The sequence below is a fragment of the Rhopalosiphum padi genome, chromosome 2 (genome assembly GCF_020882245.1).
Source record: "Rhopalosiphum padi isolate XX-2018 chromosome 2, ASM2088224v1, whole genome shotgun sequence".
In the NCBI taxonomy this organism is placed as follows: domain Eukaryota; kingdom Metazoa; phylum Arthropoda; class Insecta; order Hemiptera; family Aphididae; genus Rhopalosiphum; species Rhopalosiphum padi.
The window spans coordinates 22,603,180-22,624,405 of record NC_083598.1 but is presented as its reverse complement, the minus strand read 5'-3'; the positions used below and the strand labels follow the sequence as shown (position 1 = coordinate 22,624,405).

Sequence of the window (21,226 nt, the reverse complement as noted above, 5' to 3'; positions counted from 1 at the left end):
CAATATTAACTCTATTGTTTATATAGAATATTATATAGATCTTAATTCTTTAATGTACTAAAACCAAGCGCATTTGCAGTCTCACAATTATTTTCAGATATAGAATAGATAAATGTAATCATTTTAATCTATCCTGTGGTACAGTACCGCACATAATACAGATTGTAATATAATATTATAATATACTATAGTTTTTAATAATATTTGTATACATAAAATTAGATTATTGTCTGAATAGCTATTGATTGAGATGAACCGCTTTTAATATTCTCCTTGTACAAGTTTTTCGATATCCTTCATTAAAAACCATGCAGAAATACGAAAAACTAGATAAGATCGGAGAGGGTAAGTCCATAATACGCGATTAGTATTTTGATACAGATTAATATGTATAATATATCCTATTTGATAATCGTTAACAGGCACTTACGGTACGGTGTTCAAAGCCAAAAACCGTGAAACTTTAGAGATTGTTGCACTGAAACGTGTGAGACTCGATGATGATGACGAGGTATATATCTAAGGGATTTAGTCATGTTTGTTTTTAAAGTAGAATATATTTCTAGGGTGTTCCTTCATCGGCTCTTCGTGAAATCTGTTTGCTGAAGGAGTTGAAACACAAGAATATTGTACGACTTTATGATGTACTTCATAGTGATAAAAAATTGGTACTTGTTTTTGAACACTGTGATCAAGATTTGAAAAAATATTTTGATAGTTTGAATGGAGAAATTGACCCTAATGTTGTGAAATCATTCATGTATGAAAATACAATCATTTTTTATAAAATGAATGCAATTAAAGCAAATTTTATAATTTTAGGTACCAATTATTACGTGGATTAGCATTTTGCCATAGTCACAATGTCTTGCATCGTGATCTTAAACCACAAAATCTTCTTATAAATAAGGTTACTAAATTAGAATTCTCAAAACAAAATAATTTATTCAGATCAATATTATTTTAATTTGCTTTATACAGAATGGAGAATTGAAACTAGCTGATTTTGGTTTGGCTAGAGCATTTGGAATACCAGTTAAATGTTATTCTGCAGAAGTTGTTACTTTATGGTACAGACCTCCTGATGTTCTATTTGGTGCTAAACTTTACACAACGTCTATTGATATGTGGTCTGCTGGATGTATATTTGCTGGTATATTTATTTGCACTTCAATATCCTTTTGCAGAGTTTATTAAAGAGTATGTTGTATAGAATTAGCCAATGCTGGAAGACCTTTATTTCCTGGTTCAGACGTAGATGATCAATTGAAACGGATATTTAAACTTTTGGGAACACCAACTGATGAGACATGGCCTAATATGACAACTCTGCCGGATTTTAAGCCAATGCCAATGTATCAGCCTAATATGACTCTTGTACAGGTTTGTGGTTATAATAATACAAACATAAATTTAAAGCAATTAAGTTAATTGATTGTTTTATTGTGGATATTAATTTAGGTAGTACCCAAATCAACAACCAAAATGCGAGATTTACTACAAAGACTTCTAGTGTGCAATCCATCTCATAGAATATCAGCAGAACAAGCAATGAGCCATATATACTTTGCAGACATAAATTTGTTACCAAAATAATTTATCATTGCTTTTTACTTTAGAATTTTAAATGCCAAATATAATTAAATGTGCAATACAGTGTTAACAGTAAAAATACAAATTTAATTTTTGGAGTGTTAGTATTATAAATCCAATTTAAATATATAACGCTCGCTAGGTTAACTTCTCAAGATAAAGCTATTTTTTTTTTATTCCTTTCTACCCTTATCCTGTTCTAACCAGATCTTATTTTCTGATTTTAATGTATTTGACCTAATGTTTTCCTATTCTGTGAGGATTTTTTTTTATATATTTTGTGTGATATATACATAATTTTATTTAAATTATTTAATTAACTTAATTTTTTAAGTATAATTTAATATTTCTTTTTTTGGTTAAATTAATTTCAGTCTGTAAATCTTAGCTCATACTATTTTATTAAATTTATGATTGTAACATAACTAGTATGCACTAGTATATTCCTTTTTGGATCTCAATTGTATTAATTTATTATTTTGTCATTTAAAAATCAATAGTAAGTATTTTGTTAATACCTTTACTGTAAATTAATAATAAAATTATGTTAAAAATATTAAAATCACAAATGTTGTTATATCAATTCTCTATGTGGATGTATTTATTTCTATACCTATTTAAAATAATCTAAATAATATACTATTTGATTGAAAATACATATACATTTAGTTGTATTTTCCTTTATTGTTTTAAATGTCATTGATTATTTAAATGTTTGGTATTTATTGCAAATATAATGCAGTCTACTAATTTAAATATACAATTGTAACATAGGGTTTTATCAAAAATAAATTTTCTCCTAACACTATCTAATAACTCATATGTAGTAAAATCATGTTAAGTTAGATCATTAATACTAAGTAATTCTAAATGTTTACAGTCAATAAGATAATAAATGGGTAAGTTAAATTAATTATTATAGTCTAGAATTTTCTGAAAAAGCCTTTTGTAGTAAACATTTTATTTTTTCTTTCCCAAAATTCAAAAATCTTGTTAAATAAATTAAATACAGCTATATTATAAAAATGATACATATTATTTAGTATGATATAATTACAAGTAAACATTATTAATAAAATAGAAAATACATAACTATTAATATCTCTAGTTAAGTAAATAAACTATACAAGTTGCTATAATTAGGACTATGCATTTTACAATTCAAAAGTTAATACACTTAATACACTTAAATGAATTTGGATATAGTAACTTAAATGTGACTTTTATTTGATGCAAATAATTTAATACAATTTTAAGTATTTTGAAATTATTTTGATTGAGAGATGCATCAATGAACATTATTTATAATATTATAATTTGATATGTATAAAAATAGATTTTTAATTGTCATCAAGCTATGAAAACATCAAACTAGTATATTTAAAAGTAAGCTATTGATCTGGTAATTAAATAAGTTTCTAAAATTTTAAAAACTTAGTCAATATTAATTTTAATACTAGGTCTTAATCTATTTTTAACAGTAAAAAAATAAGTTAATTATTATACTTAGGAAATAAAATACATAACTACCACCCAGTATAAACAAAATAATCATTTTTGTTTGTGTACTTTTTAATGAATTGTTTTCCAGCACGTGTGGGTACTGTAAATGCTATTTCATGAAGTGTCAATATATGACCGTATGCATAGTTTTTCCTAAAACAATTATATTAATATTAAATCATTAATGAACACAACAGTTCTTATAAAAAATGTACTTATTGATTATTGCGACAATCTATTACATTTTCTGGTAAACTTAAATCTGTTATTGAAAATTTGCAATTATCACATACTAACACAGCGTTATAGAATTTAGTAATTTACAGACAATATTAATATAAGTAGATTTATCTAACAAAATAATAAACCATACGCAAAAAAACCAAATCCTAGCTAGTAACAATAACATATATACTGCATACGTATCAATTTGGTTTTGTTTTTTACAGGACTTCACATTAAATTCCCAAGTTTAATCTTACACCAATCTCTTAGGGTATGCGGACATTTGGTCCTCGCAAAAAAATGTCGTACGCGGACAATTGGTCCCCGTCATAATTTTATACTCGGACAATATTAGTCCCTGGCGTAAAAGTAAAATACAAAGTATTTTTTTACCAATCAATAAACGTTCTTAAAGATGTTTTTTCAATAATATAATACTTTTAAAATATAATAGGTAATAGTTATTTGTTTAAAAAATATATAAAAATGAACATAATAATAAATAATATCGTTGAAACCTGTAAGCGACAAAGAAAAAAACATTATTTCTATTTGCAATAGTTTTGATAATAACTTTTCAAAAGACGATCTTTTAAATTAATTGTATAGGCTTTCGAGATTTACATAAATTTTAATTAAATTTTTAATTTAACTTTTTACTTTTACGCCGGGGACTAATTGTTCAAGCATAAAATTATGACGGGACCAATATTATATTATATTTTATGTTCATTTTTATTTATTTTTTAAACAAATAACTATTACCTATTATATTATTGAAAAAACATTTATTGATAGGTAAAAAAATATTTTGTATTTAACTTTTTACTTTTACGCCGGGGACTAATTGTCCGAGTATAAAATTATGACGGAGACCAATTGTCCGCATACGACATTTTTTCGCGGGGATCAATTGTCCTAGATCCGTCTCTTAGATTACTATTGTAAGCCATCAGAAAATAAATTTATTTTTAGTGTTTTAAAACTGCAGGAATTATATTACATTTTAGTATCTTCAAATGACGTATTGTTTAATTTAATTAGCTTATTATCAAATACTGTTCATAGCACTTACCATAGTTATCTAAATTTAATTTATGTTGGATTACCATTGTATGCTAAGCAACCATTCACACACAAGTATTTTTTATTTAGTTTATTTTATATGAAAACATTTTTATTCTGTAAGATTATAAAAATGTAATAACATAGAAGTTTAGAAAAACAAATTTACTGTAATAAATATTACAATTATATTCTCATTTTGGTAAATATTGTTATTTAGAAGTTAAAAATAAAATATAAATTTGCTCTTTTAAATCAATATATACTAAGTATATAATTGTAAATATAGAGTTAAAATCCATTAAAAACTAAAATACAAAAATTGGATTGCAACTACCAGTGTTCTATAGAAGCACGTGGCCTAAGTAGGGTTAATTTGAATTTGTGAACCATAAACTCATGTTTTTGATAAAATATTATGGTTAATATACCATGGAAATATTATAACAATTTTTTTCTTTATCCCAGATTTTTAAGATATAATTATATTTCAAAGGAATTAGTTTATTAGCAGCCATACCTACATCACTTTTCTACGTTTGATGCTTTATGTTGTAATGGACAAGCTTACCTAAATTGTCTTATAATAATTTAATGCAGTGTTAACCTGAGATAGTCCGTAAATTTGGCTTTTTAGAAGGGGGGCTAAAATTAAAAATATAGAACAGGCCAGCAGAGGGCTTTGCTCCCGCACCCCCTACATATAAATTTTACAATTTTATTGTAACATTTATTATAAATACTTCAAAATTATTTATTTAACAAAACCATACAAATTGTAATTTAATTAATTTTTTGGATTAGCGATAATAATAGCTGCTAAATACATTGCAAGTTGCATATTCCATTTTTAGAAATCTATTTTGTCATGGCGTATACATAACCTGTTATAGTTGTCGTTATAAAATATTAACGTAGCTCAATCATTCTAATTTTATTATAAATTTATAATACAAAATGCATACATGAACATTAAACGTTCACATAACACATATCTATCGGATAACCTGTTTAAGAATTGCATACTACATTATATAATTTTCTCTAATAAAAAACATACAATTTGTTGAAACACTTAAAAAAAAATGTAGAGACTAAGCCCCCCTCCCCCCAATTTACAGCTATGAGGTAGACACAATAATACAGTTTACTGGGAATATCATAAATTCATAACATAATCTTACAGTAATCGCAATAACCAATAAATATCTAATAATCTTACCGGAAACAGTCTAGAAGTTTTGAAGCAATTCCATTTTTACGACAATCCCATTTAGTCCATATACGGTTAACACCAACTTTTACAGGATATGATTCTTCAGAAACAATAACCATATCTTCTGTTTCAGTTTCTAGATTACGATAAGCCTCGGATATCAATTCTACTACTAGGCATCCAACCACCTGCTTATCTTTTATATACAAATAAACCTAAAATATTAAATTACAATATAATAAATATGTTAATTATTAATATCATGTAATCTATTACTAGGGAAAACCAAAAAATACCTTTTTAGTCGTAGGTAAAACAGAATTTTGTGTGTTAAAGCCAAGTTCTACATCAACGAATGATATAACTTCTAAAGCTTTTGTACATGCCATTTTAGAATCCGAGCCAGATATAACAACAATACGCTCAGTAGTGTCTTGATAAAGAACTTTTTCGTTTTTAAAACTCTAAAATATAAATATTAAGTTTAAATTATAAAAGGAAACAATTTATTTTAATCTACATACATTATATTTAAAGATGTCCTTGGCTACATGGTATTTATCATGTTCCGCTTCATCTTCTGGTTCACCTCTAGAATAATATAAACCACATTGTTTGCACAAAAAACCACCAAATTTCTTTTGACCAGCATCAATTTGATATTGAGTAGCATCAATAATTCTTTTTATTCTCCGTGCTGTAGGTTTTCCACTAAAATAAATATAAAAAATGTATTTTTATAGATAATAATTAATAATTCAAGTAAAAAAAATTAATATACAATTACCATGCAACATGACTAGGTGAAGGCGTTTGATTAGTAAAAATAGGGAACAACTTTGTTTGTGGTGATTCATTTAAAATTACAGAAGTATCGTTTGAAGTATTTATTGATTCATCTATGTCCATATTATTAAATTCAAATGTACTTGATACACTAAAAAATAAATATGTAATTTATTTCATTTAACGGTTTGCACAAATACCTAGATTTCATAAAAAAATTTTATTTAATTATAATTGCTGTTTGGCTTACTTTTTTTGTGATGAATAAGCTGAATGATAATTTTCATCATTAACATAAGCATCTCTAATTAAATCTGGCATATGATATCTTAAAATATTATTATGGCTTTGTAAATTTGACTTCAAACGTTTAGAATCTAGCCCTATACATGAATCTTCATCTAAAAATTATTTATAATTATTAAAACTATTATTAAATACAGCGGCGTAATAACAAAATGTTTGACCTGGTACAACTAAAAAAAAAAACTTTATATAATATACATATATGGAGCTAGTGCAATAGCATTAATTACCACACCACTGATTGAAGTATAAATATTAAAATTGTATTCTATGAGACAAATTATCTTTTACACAATTCTATTAACTTAACATTATAATAAATATATTCAATTAAAATTTAATTTTGATAAATATCATGAATAATTTTGTACCATCTTGATCTTCGTGATTTCTTTTTGTAGAATTTGACGAAAGCCCAGGATAACGTACAGCTGTAGAATCGTTTTCATCATCTTCATCATCCAACAATTCTATCAATTCATTAACTTCTTGTCCAATTTGTTCGATTGTACCATCATCAAGTATTTCTGTGTTATTGAAATCAGATTGATCAACTGTACTCATCCTATTTTCATCACCCCAGTTAACAACTTTAAAGTTAAAGCTATTATCTTTTCTACAATAAAAATGGAATAATTTTGTATTAATAAATATTATATATAAAAAAAAGAAAATCTTTACCTATTCGGTGTTTCATTATGAATAACTTTTGATTTGAAAAATTTTCTGTTATCTGAATCCTCAATTTTTATACGTTCAGGTTTTTCCTGTTTAATATATTCTGTCCAAACGTTTTTGGAAGAAGATTTAGTAATATCAAAATTGTTTTTCTTAACTACTTCAATGTTTTCAATGAAATTATCTTTTTCTTCACATATTTCAGTTTTGATGAATGGTTTTTTATTTGTAGACGACTTCTTTTTAAATGGAAATGTAACACCCGGAAACAAAATTACCTTAGATTTTTTTTCTTGACTGATTGATCTTGGTCTTTTTTTACTTGTTGATTTTGTATCTTTAAACAGTTTAGCTTTTACCTTTGGATTATAATTTAAGCGAGTAAATCTTTTAACACGAAGATCTTCTAGTGATATCTATGAAAAAACAAATACGAATATTATTAAATGATTTGTAAACAATTGATATGATATTGTGCAAATTTGTAAACAAAACAATAAAACATATACATATGTACAATATTAGATAGGATGCATGTATTTATTAAATTATTAGTAATTCATTTAACATTTTTACCTGATTACTTCCATAAAAGTTTAACGTTTTTACTCCTAATACAGCTTTATTATTTAAATTAAAGCTTTTCTTGGGAGTCTTGGCTTCTTTATTAGTTTCGGATTCAAAGGGTGTTGTGTTGACATTTTTAATTCGTCTAGAATTAGGAGTTTCCTCAATGATAATTGTTGCTGAACATTCATGTCCATTCTTTGATCCTGACATAAGTCTTTCAAATTTATCACTCATTGTGGGACTTAATTCAGTTATTGGAGTGCAATTCATGTTAAATGATGTATCTGGAGAATCAAGTCCCGGATCATATACTTCAGGAGATGATTGTAAAGGAGCAATGTCATGGCTGTCTTCATCCCAGTTGTCAACGGGGAATAATTCACGTTTTCGATTTGTTAAAAATGGAGATGGTTCGGTCTTACGTAAGCGAAGAGACTTGCGAGGAGTTGTAAAAGTAGACATCCTTATCCTAAAACAATATAAATACAATATAAGTACTATATTAAATATAGCAAAATATTTTACTAGCTATCTTTAAAGACGAACTTACACGAAGATAAGATCGTGGAGTTAATTTAACAGTTATTTTAGTGACAATAGACTGAAACACAAAACGTCGTATTGAATATTGAAACAATTGCAACTTGAAACTGCACGAGAAAACGTGATACCGTTAAAAATTGAAACTTAAAAATGAGAATGAAAAATGAATGCCGGGCGGCCGTCTAATAGTCAATAGTCACTGACTGGTGTTCGTTACATTATTGTTGTTTTGGAGGGAAAACGTCCAATCAATATGTCCGTTTTAAGGGATTTCTGGCAGCTGCTGCCGACCTACCGTTATGTTATCAGTTACCACAACAATTCAAAACTTTTGTATCAAGATTTTCAAGGTAGAAATTGGAGTGTATCGTTACGTATCGGTTTGAGCGGTCACGAGGTACGTCATGTGTCATGTGTGGAATACACATACCTCCTTACGTGTTACGTACCAAATTTTGTAAATCGGACTTCGGAATCGATACGAGTCTAGTTGTAAACATAATAATTAATAATATATTAATACGTATTATATTTATAAATGTATAGATGTATTTACAAAGTTATAGCAATAGTAGACAGTGGCATAATGACATATCCGCGTAGATACGAATATACGGTTCGGTTTGTAAGTTTGTAACTACTTTTACCTACGTGTGTACAATATACATACAATATGATTATACATATCGAATTTTTCTTCTTGAAAATCTTTGTAATTTTGAAACCGCAGTTGGTAAACGAAATTATACAATTTCTTCATGATAGTAAGTATATAGTAACATCGGTAATAATAAATATACGTACCAGATAATTACTTTAACATTAATAATATATCTTAAAGACATAAATTATATTTTTATTTACACTGTATATACTATTAGCTGACCCAACAAACGCTGTATTACTATTAGCCGGTAAAAATTATATTTCAATATAAATAATAATAATGTTTTTTATAGACAGTACCCGTACCGCCGGTATCTATATCGACTATATCCAAAACAAAAATCAATGATAGCACCAACCAGTGATGTAGCCAAGGGAGGGGCTTAAAGGGGCTATATCCTCCCTCATTGACCGTATTTTTTTATATTGTGTTGAAATATTTAAATTTAACTAAGGAAATTATCTTACGAGTTTTAATTATTTAAAATAGTAAATACGTTAACAGCAAATCAACATTAATATGCTATCAGTATTTTTGTTTTGTTGTTTTTTTGATTTTCAATAACTCAGGTCAAAAGTATTAAGCCCCCTACAGAAAAATCCTCGCTATGTCTCTGGCACCAACTCTTAGTATCTCCATGGAAAATCAATAAATTCAAATTCATTTTTCTCACAGTTTATAAGTATGAAAATTTTAATTTAATGGCATAAGATTCGATTTTTTATGCACCTTTAAAATTTTTATTTTTGAATTTTGTTAATCATATTTTTGAAAACAGTTAAAAAAAATATATTAATAAAAATTGAATAAAATCGACCAAGTTAGAGTAAATTGTGTTTTTGAATTTCTAAGAATAATATAGTAAAGTTATGTTACCTAACAAAACACGAATTGTATAATTTTATCAATCTAGATTGGAACACTGAATTTTTAATGACAATCTGTAAATATCGAATCATTAGTGAAGCTTTCAGTGAGATAAAAAAAATTTAATTTTTGATAACCCGTATTGTAATATATAACGTATGTTAATTCAAAATAATTAAAAAATTGTGCTTATAAGTTATATTATTAACAAATAATTTTTCATTCATGTAAAAATTACTTGGCATGTATTAATTTCATAATTTCCTTTAGTAATTAGTTGTTATTGATTTTTTCTTTTGACAATGTTGACAGATAAATGTTGTTTTATTTAATATTTTGAAAACCTCACCAGAATTATTGTATAGCTCAATCCATTTTCTAATTGATTCCAATTTTGAAATTTGAATCTTAGGCATTTCAACTACCTATATAAAAGTTTATTAACACATGTAAAATTATAAAATAATTTATTAGGAAACGAACAAAAATGCACTCTCGACATACTTGCTAGTTGCTAGTCACTATTGGCAATATAGTATAATATTGCTAATAGTTTTGTTTGTATAAATGTAGTATAACATAGTAAGTAGCAATGGTTGTGATTTATATATATTATTTTGGATTTGATAAAATAAACAATTAAGCTAAAACAGGTAAAACCCACCTACGAAAATGTTTAGTGATTATTAATATGCAAAAATATAAACTTAACGGAATATTAAAATAGATATGTATTATACAATTTTGTCAATCAAGTAATGATTTAAGTACATTCATTAACTGTGTGTATATGATTTAGAAAATAAAAACATGTATTTATTAATGTGAATCTGATCTTTAGACAAAACTATGTATTCAAATTGTAATTTATAAAAAGGTTGCTAGAAAAGTTTAAAGTGTTATAAATTATAATTCTTCTGCATTAGCATACCTAACTTATGATAAATCATAGTTAAGTCTCTCTTATATAACAAATTATTGTTCATCTTTTACCAAGAAAAATCCTGTATATGCCACTGGCTATTATGTTTATGCTAGATTACCATTTATCTAACTCTTTTAAAATACTTTGATATCTACAATATTGGAGGCTCCGATGCAAAGCACTGTTTTTAGCGATGGTTTATCGGAACTGGTTGCTTTCATTATACCATATTACCATTGATTGTATGTATACAGCATACTGTAAATAAAAATGAACTTGAAAAAAATTATTTCAAGGTCTTTACAAGTTAACTCTAGGTAATTGATTATTAGTTATTACCAAAGTAATAATAATTAATAATGAAAGAATCAGAGAAAATGTATGATGATTATAAATATTAACTTGTATATCATTATATCAAAGGTGACATCTTTTTATAATATTAAGCCATCCTCAAATGAGTTAAAAGTACAATATAATTTTGAATCGCCTGCAATTCATGCTAACATTTGCATATTTAAAAACCAAACCAACATCATTCATGTACAGAATAAATAATAGGAGATACTTGAAAATATGACCACTAAGAGGTACACCCGTTGAAGCAATTTAAATTGTTTCAAATCGGTCTATAATTTGAATTCCAGTTATTGATAGATTATAATAACGTAATTTGGTCATGTTTATAGGGGGAATGAAATTTTTTTACATTTTACATGTAACTCTTCCCCCCTCAAAGCATCACCTTTCAATGCAATAATAAATATTCAATAATATGTACTGTTAAATCAGTAAATAAATTTAGGTAACCAGTCTTTTTTAAAAAAAAAGGTCATGGGGGATACGACACCCAAATCCCCCCTCCTAAATTGCGCATCTGGTAGATTATTACCAGGGCTCGGAACTTAAAAGCACTTCAAATCTTTAAAATAAGCGCTAAAAACATCATTATAAGCACTCAAATAAGCATTTAAAAAAATTAAATTTGAGCAAAAATATTTAATCAAACAAAAAAAAACTTTCTTTTTGTATGATAAAGTAGGTACTAGACATTATTTGTATTTTCTAACTAAAAAATCAAAATAAATCTTTATATTATAAAAAAATCAAACTTCACTTTCGAGACATTTTGCCTTATTGTTTATAGATTTCTGAGGGATTTCCTGAAAAAAACCATAAAAAGTAGAAATTTCATAATTGAGCGTGTTTTAAAATAGCATACACTTCCATAGCACTCTGCTATATTTTAAGTCAATCCATAAAAATAAGCAAATGCTTTAAGTCCCGATCACTTATTATTACATATTATTTTTTTCTTTATATTATATAAAAAAAAAACCATGTATTTTATTTGCCTACCTAAAGCGCCGTCATACATACATACATACATGCATGCATAATATATATTATACAATATTCAAAAGATCATATTATAAAAATATAAATACGAATATCAGTTTTATGATAACGTAGTTATCGAAATTTCGATATATGTCCCCACTATTATTCCTTTATGAATGCAAAAAAAAAAAATATTTATGTCATATAAATTGATTTATCGAGCGTACCTCAACTACCTCGAATAATTCATTGTAATAATAAATTTGTTAAATTTGAGTTTAAATAGTTTAATGATACATTATTGCATACGAAAAATAATTCAGAGTGAAGATTATTAGTCTATGTTAATTAGTTTATTTCATTGTACGTTTTTTTTATAGCTATAAATTAATTAATTTTACTATTATAGAATTACAAAATATTGACTTAATTTTTATGGAAAACATTGCATTTATTATACATTTTATTTTATATTTAATTATTATAATTTATAATAGTATTTATTTATAAATTTTAAAATAAAATTAATATATAAAAATATAATCAAATATAGACAATATAGTTATAGTGAATTTAGCAATAGTTAACTCAGTATCTACCATTATAATACACTACTATTTATTAAGAGAAAGATAAGTATTTTATAATTTTAAAATAGATTAATTCAATCTATTCGATTATAAAATAAATATTTATGTAAGCTATTTAATATTTTTAGTTTTTTTTTTTTTTTTGTTTTAATAGCTTCCAATAACTAAATTAATACAGCTCAACAAATAAAACTATATATCGTTACAAACCAGGAGCGTATTTAGATATTTTTTTTGGGAGGGGCTGAGGTATTTTCTTCAACCGAAATTCCCTAATTCAGCCTATTAAAAACAAGAGTTAGAAATTTAATATGTACTTACAAAATTTTAATTTTTGTTGTAATTTTTAATGTTCTCATAAAATTAATAATGAAATATAATATATAATAATATAACAAATTATATTGAATTTAAATTTCTTTCTTTGCCCCTGTTGGCCAAGAAAGTTGTAGTCTAAAAAATGTCTTCCAGTCCAAATTTTTGTTCACTAGCTTCAATAGTGTGCTTTTAATTATGATATTAGACCGAATTGACCGATTCGATTGATCGTTGGTTTTTTACGGTATTTTAACTCTCCCATCCCAAAATAGAAATTTTGGGACTGTTCACGCCGACGTTTTTGTGGATTCAAATCGTTATACCGCTTGGGTGTGATATCAGATCTCTCTCATTAATATTTTATGTTAAAGCTAATTTAATTATCCACCTAATCATTACAACTGAGTTACATTTTTATCATTTTCCTATTTAACAAAAATTCAGACTTTTTTCATTTCAATTACCATCCTTACTTGATTAAAAATCAAAAAATTAAACAAATGATATAATATATATAAGATATATTCTGTACAAAATTAATGCTTAAATCCCTAAAAATAACGAAAAACTCACGATAAAAATATGCAATAAACTTTTAGATGTATAATTAAAATTATCATAGCTTAAATCAGAATTGTATCTCACTAATCATGTATATTATGATCAACATTTGACCGATCAGCGACAACCTTAAATTGATTGCACCCTTGATTGCTAATTGGTATCGACGGTATATTGTTATATAGTAATATAATTTATAATATATTATACTTTTATACATATACGATCGTAAAACAAAAACATGCTAAGTTATAAAAGTATTCACCCATCTTGAATTGTTTCCATCATAACGCTACGATACACCCGCAGGCTACTGGCCGGCCAGTTACTTTCGCATAATAACTAAATAGAAAATTTGGCAACAAAATGTATACGATCGAAGAGGTGAGTGAACTTTTTTGGCGGGAAGGGGATTGAAAGTATAAGAGTCCGCTCGTATTTAATAACGCATGATAATAATTATAGCGAAAGATACTATGCCTAAAAAGTTATAAATGTATAATTAATACATAATGTTCGCCTCGCCTCTACTGAGTTTAATTTCATGTATTTTTTAATTTAAAATTTTTTTGTGGAATACTCTATAAATAAAATATGAACCAGGCGTACCTATTTATTGACTATATTATCCCTTGTCAGTAAAACTAATTTTATTTTTAAACACAATTTTAGCGCAAAATGAATATATGTAAAATGTCTTATTTTTTTAACTAAAATATTTATAAGTATGTTAACACATCTAGTACATTCTCGACCTATTTTCAACAAAATTAATTGATCACATGAGAGATGCGTAATACTATTATAATACTCATTAGGCTTTACTCAATATTCATATAATTTACACACAATATATTTGTAATATCACAAGGAAAATTATCTTGATTTACTTGATATTAAATAAATAAAATATTAACTTAGCTTCTAAAATATTTAAATAATTTAAGTTTTTATTATAGTTAGAACTCTACTAAGCCATACGTATGTTTGTATATATTTTTTAAAAAGGGCTTAATATTTTAAGGATAAATGATAATACCATTTAAGCGATGTGAATGTTTCTCAGTCACCCAAGTTGAAAACGTTGAAACCAACATCATCAATCTATTATAGTTAGTATAGTTACTACATCAGTACATCATTGTGTCTTCTTTATGTAAAAAAATACTTAAAATTTTCACTGGAATAGAAAAAGCGTCCAACGTAATATAATGCTATAATACCTATATATATATATTAATATATTATTATGTACCAACGGAAATGGCATACACTCATGTATTAGTAGAATCTATATAATATACTCCTAAATATTTTAGTTTAAAAAAGGAGACAGGTTGTGCGTCTCCTTTAGCTCATTTCAACATACAAATAAATAATAATATTTGGTGCACAAATTATATTAATATTTATTATAATATATGAAATAAAAATATGAAAACATTTTGAGGAATGAAGTAGTTGTGTCAGCGTAAATAAAGTAGGGAAATAAACTATTTTTGGAATGAGTATTTCAATTTAAAATAATAAACACCACACAAATTTGCATAATTTATAATTGATATTGTCATATTTTTTCCTGTAGTGGTAAAAAAAGTCTTATATTATGTACGTATATAAAATGTTTCAACTTTTTAAGTAGAAACTATTATAAACAAAATTCGACTAAACATTTTATTTTTAAAAGATCGTTTGTATAGTGTCTTGTAAAAATATAATACTAAAACGTCTAAAACTATTGATAGCCGTGAAAGATACTTGAGGATATGTCATCAAGGTTTGGTATTATTTAGTTTTGGACGTTTTGGTTAATACAATATCATATATATTTAATATTTTAGTATGTATATATTATGAGTTATGACTAAGTCATAAGTCTTATAAGTTAAAAAAAAAAAATATTGAAATCAAAGGAAAAGTATGTCTGTACCCATAATATTACGCTAACACACAATCTTTATGTTAATTCGTTAACCTCTTTTTTTACAAATCTTAATAGGTATAGTTTATGTTTTACTATGCACTATAATTAGAATATAAATTATTCCAATGTGTTTTGTGAACTATTTAACTATTAGTAGTTTATTTTTATTCAGTATAATGTGTAGCATAACGTATTCTAAACACATCATCGAAGGCACTTAAACAATTTTATAATTATTAATTTCATAACTATGGGTTTACCCTTCGCAAAATGCAACACAACATGTCTGTTGATTATTAATAAAGTAAATGGCCTACTTATCCTAGATAGATGATATTTTTGCCATGTTAAACTAAAGAAAATTCACTGTATTATTATTACAATAATATGGCAAACTAAATCACAAAAGCATTGTTTTTATTTTAAACTAATATGTCTTCAAGTACTCGTATTTATATGGATATAAGCTGACTAACACTTTATACAATAGTTTTTAATACAAATTTCCCATTATAAAATTGGTTTTTTGAGTAGATAATATAAAAAAGGTTTAAACCTTTAAATTAATGAACTCCGGTCGGAGTTAATCATAAATAATATCCAATCATAATTTGGCTACTTATATACCTTTAAATTAGATATAAATTTAATGTTATAAATAGGTGTATATCTTTTAAAGTATTTATTCTCGGGATAACATATAAGGTGCAGCACATGTATGATGCATGCACATTGCACAATGTATATATATACTATAATAAGTATTTAAGTATTTTGTGCACCAAGTGTTGAAATAATTTATTGCAGTTGTTAAAAGATAATTTATCATTTTTATGAATATATAAACAAATATTATATATATTCATATATTATATGTGTATTATATTATATTATATTATATTATATTCGTGTACTTATACACGAATACACAAATATTTATTTAAGGTATTAGATACTAAATTAAGAAATTTATAAAAATGTACTAGTATAAAATGAACTTAAAACTCATAAAATTATTTACAGCCCTAAAAATACTGTTTTAAAGTGTGTGAAATTACCTAAGTCAGTAAGGTGAACCAGTAGAAAATACTAATGAATAGTAATATTTATATAGAATATAATATATAGGTATAATAGTAGTTTTGTAACAACGTATATTACAAAATTATTTTGTTAAGTTTTATATTAGTAGTAAAAAAAAATTCTGAAACTATAAAATATTAAAAAAAAAATTATCTTTTGTTATAGATCAAATTATTTTGGCAATATTTGATTTGGATTAAGTAATTCAATATTTCAATAATTTAAATATTTTGATTATATAATATAATATATTAAATATACTACGATCTACGATACATTTTGTCTCTATATTATATATTATATATTGTTGTGATGTCATAACAAATTACAACTATTATAATTACATAAAAAAGCATATGTAAATTTCTAAAAAATTTTATTAAGTAATTTATATGTATGTACATATAATATAATATATTACAATTTATTGAAGTCATATTTTTTATTCACAGAAAAAATGTCAGTGCTGTGATATAAATCCAAATAAGTAGGTACGTTTTATCGCGTAATAATTGGTAAAAGCATAATATTTAGTATATAGTACTTATAGAAATGATTTAAAATAGACTTTATTATTAAAATTAAACCGAATGCAGTCATTTTACAGAAATATAACATTAATGAAGTAAAAATTAATTAAAATATAAGTTTATAGTTAAGTTTATATATTGTTTCATATTTTCTGTTATAATACAGTAAAAAAGGAATTTGCCGTTTGTATCTATATATTTTATGATTAAGGTATTTAGGTAGTAGCCAGTAGGTACCCATTTTATAAATAAAATGCATTTAAAATAATATGTATATAATAAGAAAAGCCAGTTATTGAACATATTTTTGTTAATAGATATAATTTTTAAGATAAACAAATATTTTTTATTTCAATATTTTAGTTATTAATATATTATTTTATAGGACGAGATTATAAGAAATTAGAAATTTAAAAGCTTTAGAAATAGCTGCTATAGCTATAGTTACTGATTAAAAATCATAGATTCTATGTGTAATTACATTTTGGGCTTGGCAAAAAAACAAACCTTAACAAAATATGAATAACCAAAATAAAATTGTTTTTATAACAAAAGCTTGGGAAGTCACCCAAAAAACTGAGAATAAATTGTATCCCAACATAGTTTCCTATAACCTACAACGGCAATAAGTCTATAACCATAATGTATAAGATACACCACAATCCAATAGAGTCGTTAGTGGGAAGCTTTTTCTATTAGTCTTCGTGTTAAACCTAATCAAATTATCCTTAAACATTATATACAAAAGTTATATGTATCATTTAATCCGACTAAAAAAGATAAATAAATTAGTTAAAATATTTATTTCTGAAACACTTTTTATAGTAGAAAAAAAAATACTTTGATTTTTCAACTTCTATATATTTTCTGATAAAAAAAATGAATTTTTAGTTTGTATTTGGATGTCAAAAGTAAAAATTCACAATACTTTTCTTAATAATTGGGAAAAAATTAGGAAAAATGATAATTTTTCCACAAAACTAGTTTTCAATTTTGACAAAATCGATTTTTCTTTTGTTGTTATTTAAAAACGAATAACTGTACTATATATACTTGAAATGTTTACTATAATATGTTTATATTATATATTTTCAACATATGGTATAATTTTCAAAATATTTTGACTCTTTTTGAGTAATTTATAAACATTTTTATTTTCGATTATTTTTTTCAGTTTTTTCTATAAATATTTATAAATCATTAAATTATATTTAACTGGGCCAAAAAGCTTGAAAATTTAATATACATTTTCTTAAAAATTTTTATTACGGACTACGGTTATTTGGTACTATCAAAGGATAAATATATTCAATATGCGTCTTTTTTTTTATAGTTATTAATAATTGAAGTTCAAACTGTGACAAAATTAGATATTATTTTAGTAAATTGTTTGTAGCTCAAATATATTATTCATGGAAACTTAAACTTTTATATTTATCATTATATTTTACATACATAATGACATTTTCAAAATATTTAGTTTAATATTATTTTATACTTGACCCGTCACGAACTGTTCACACCATTCTATGACTACAACGAATAGTATAGGTAAATTGACTTAAAACTTTAAAAGTTAATAATTAATAGTAATATTAAGATTTAATTATACAGGTACTACAATAATATTTAAATATTAGTAAATAAAAAAGTATTATAATAAATACGATATTTTCGTCAAAAATTAATTCAGTCTACCGTATTACTAATAGTAAAATAAATAACTATACTATCAATATAAATATTATATCAATTTATGATTCATAAAATAGCTTTAGTAATATTATAGGTTAACATACCATCTTTGCTCAAAATTATTTTTTGTATGACCGTATGCAATGATTTATTATAAAATTTAATTTTAAAAGATTGTAGTGACTTACTCAATTATGAATTATACGTCATACACTCGACACCTACTGCACAGCATATCGGTTACCTACTTACATCCTTTTTTAATTTGAAATTTATAAAATTAAAGTATATACGATTAATGCCTTTTTATCAAATTCTTTTTTTAGCAAACCTTTATTTTTAATGTTTTAATATTCTTAATATACATCTATTGTTCAAATTTAAAAAATGATTTTTTAGTGATTAATTTACTCTAACTATTTAAAATACTCGTCAAGCTAACTGCATATTTTTTGATATTTTCAACCAGCGTTCGATTTGAGTGCTTCTGTCCATATAGTCATTTAAGCGGACTCAGGCTATTATATACGTTGTTTAAATAAGATTAGTAAATCTCGTGTTCGTTGACATGGTTTAACGTACGATTACAAAGTGTGTAACTAAAAGAAATGCAGGATTGCTGTGAACTAATGAACCGTTAAATGTGTACCTACTTATGTGACTATGGACGTACGTACTTTTTCTGTTTGGCAGTGACGTGTGTATGGTAGTATACTAGTGTCAGTAGTGTCACTATACCTATAGGCTATAGGTACACCGTGTGTATGTTTATATTTATACGTATACCTACCTACGTATAATAAGTAATAACGTTTCAGTTCTGACGCATTATTAACATGCTAACGTCGAGTAAAACATTCAAAAGACAAATCGACCGCGAGATAACGGGATGCTAATGGACCCAATAACGCCCTGTTCTATACAGGGTGATTTCTCACCAAGCTTATCCAATTTTTATGTTTAAGTTATGAATTTACTGAAATATTGATTTTAGAGATTTTTAAGTATACCTGCAGCTCAGTATTTAAGTTTATGTTTTCAAATAGGTACCTAGATTTTTACGGAATTTAATAATTGTTTCGAGATGATAAAAATTTATTTTTAAAATGTTATTAACATGTATTTATTAAAATTGAAATTTGAACTAACGAATTAAAATTATCCGACATTATATAGATAGTAAAGATGATGCACACCTACATGGTGTATTGAGTAAAATATTATAAAAAAAAAATAGGTACATAGATTTAGATCCTATAATATATTGCTAATATATACTTGTACAAATAACATCGACTAGATTAAATTTTAAAAATATAACCAATTACTAATTAGCATGGTATTATTATATTTAATGTTCTATGTATAATTATTATAGGTTTTAAACCTATTATCTAAAAGCGAAAACAACAACAGATCTATAACGCAACTAGACGGATAATGTACCTAATACAAAGAGATCATGGAACAGCAACCACTACTATAACCATAAAGGCAGAAACGATATCCAAGCTGATGGGTTGAGGATACAGATTAGCCGTCAAAACAATAAACCGAATGAGAATTCAGATCGGTAGGTCCTGGAAAAATGGCCGTCAATACGTCAAACATGGATTAAATTATAGAGCTAACTCCTCAACACCTGATACTATATACATTTCTAAAATCAGGCTTAACAGTAAAACTCTACTGTATGCATATCCATTAATTACCAGTATTGTGTTTTAATTGTAATTTTTCAAATGTTCGAATGTAACCTTATTTTGAATCAATTAACAACAATGGGATGAGACGAATTCTTGCAAAAGTGGCACCGTCTCCGTTCTCGATTAAAAAAGACCAATCATCTCTATTAAATAGGTACTTATAATCTATAAAGTTTATAAAAATGAAATAAGCATCCTTAAAAAATCACCCTGTATATTGAAATATATATAGTGTCGTCAACTCGTTGTACCGTCAGCGCCGCATGTATAATATCGGCGATGCGAGGAAGCCGCCAAGTATATTATTAATATTATACGTTACAACAGCAACGTGATACCAGGGCAGTCAGTCGAAACGACTTTGACGAGAAATTTGTAAAGATTAAACCCGGAACGAGACACAAAAATCTTTAAGACATCGTCCCATCATCTGCAGTATATAATAATTATAGTCGTCCGTCTCTTGTTTCGTGTCTCTTATATTATAATATATTGTTTCTCTTTTCGGCAGTTCGATATACTATATAACTGCAG

At 25.6% G+C, this 21,226-nt stretch overlaps 2 protein-coding genes across 3 annotated transcripts in view; one reads left to right on the top strand and one right to left on the bottom strand.

Moving 5' to 3' along the window:
• LOC132920212 (cyclin-dependent-like kinase 5) lies at nucleotides 1-2,176 on the top strand. Its single transcript, XM_060982410.1, has 7 exons — nucleotides 1-345; nucleotides 423-511; nucleotides 567-760; nucleotides 823-910; nucleotides 982-1,153; nucleotides 1,214-1,383; nucleotides 1,462-2,176. Exons 1-7 carry the CDS (start codon nucleotides 309-311, stop codon nucleotides 1,594-1,596), a joined length of 885 nt encoding a protein of 294 aa, XP_060838393.1. The 5' UTR covers nucleotides 1-308; the 3' UTR covers nucleotides 1,597-2,176.
• A 415-nt stretch (nucleotides 2,177-2,591) lies between these two features.
• Nucleotides 2,592-21,226, bottom strand: part of LOC132923521 (N-acetyltransferase ESCO1-like) — a 33,109-nt gene continuing 14,474 nt past the window's right edge. The window contains exons 1-10 of one of the 2 annotated variants that reach the window (XM_060987571.1): nucleotides 8,493-8,769; nucleotides 7,949-8,411; nucleotides 7,376-7,788; nucleotides 7,066-7,310; nucleotides 6,639-6,789; nucleotides 6,390-6,539; nucleotides 6,127-6,313; nucleotides 5,899-6,066; nucleotides 5,609-5,817; nucleotides 2,592-3,249 (exon numbers count right to left, since the gene is read on the bottom strand). In XM_060987571.1, the coding sequence (XP_060843554.1) occupies nucleotides 3,120-3,249; nucleotides 5,609-5,817; nucleotides 5,899-6,066; nucleotides 6,127-6,313; nucleotides 6,390-6,539; nucleotides 6,639-6,789; nucleotides 7,066-7,310; nucleotides 7,376-7,788; nucleotides 7,949-8,404 (2,109 nt within the window). In that variant the 5' untranslated portion in view covers nucleotides 8,405-8,411; nucleotides 8,493-8,769 and the 3' untranslated portion in view covers nucleotides 2,592-3,119. Of the gene's footprint in view, nucleotides 3,250-5,608; nucleotides 5,818-5,898; nucleotides 6,067-6,126; nucleotides 6,314-6,389; nucleotides 6,540-6,638; nucleotides 6,790-7,065; nucleotides 7,311-7,375; nucleotides 7,789-7,948; nucleotides 8,412-8,492; nucleotides 8,770-21,226 lie in introns of those variants that run through there. The other variant, XM_060987572.1, reaches the window with a different exon arrangement.

Bases quoted from the DNA above. Each gene is read 5' to 3' on its own strand.
- LOC132920212 (XM_060982410.1), top strand. From the start codon at position 309: ATGCAGAAATACGAAAAACTAGATAAGATCGGAGAGG. The intron at 346-422 runs GTAAGTCCATAA...AATCGTTAACAG, and splicing joins ACTAGATAAGATCGGAGAGG to GCACTTACGGTACGGTGTTC. The intron at 1,384-1,461 runs GTTTGTGGTTAT...ATATTAATTTAG, and splicing joins CTAATATGACTCTTGTACAG to GTAGTACCCAAATCAACAAC.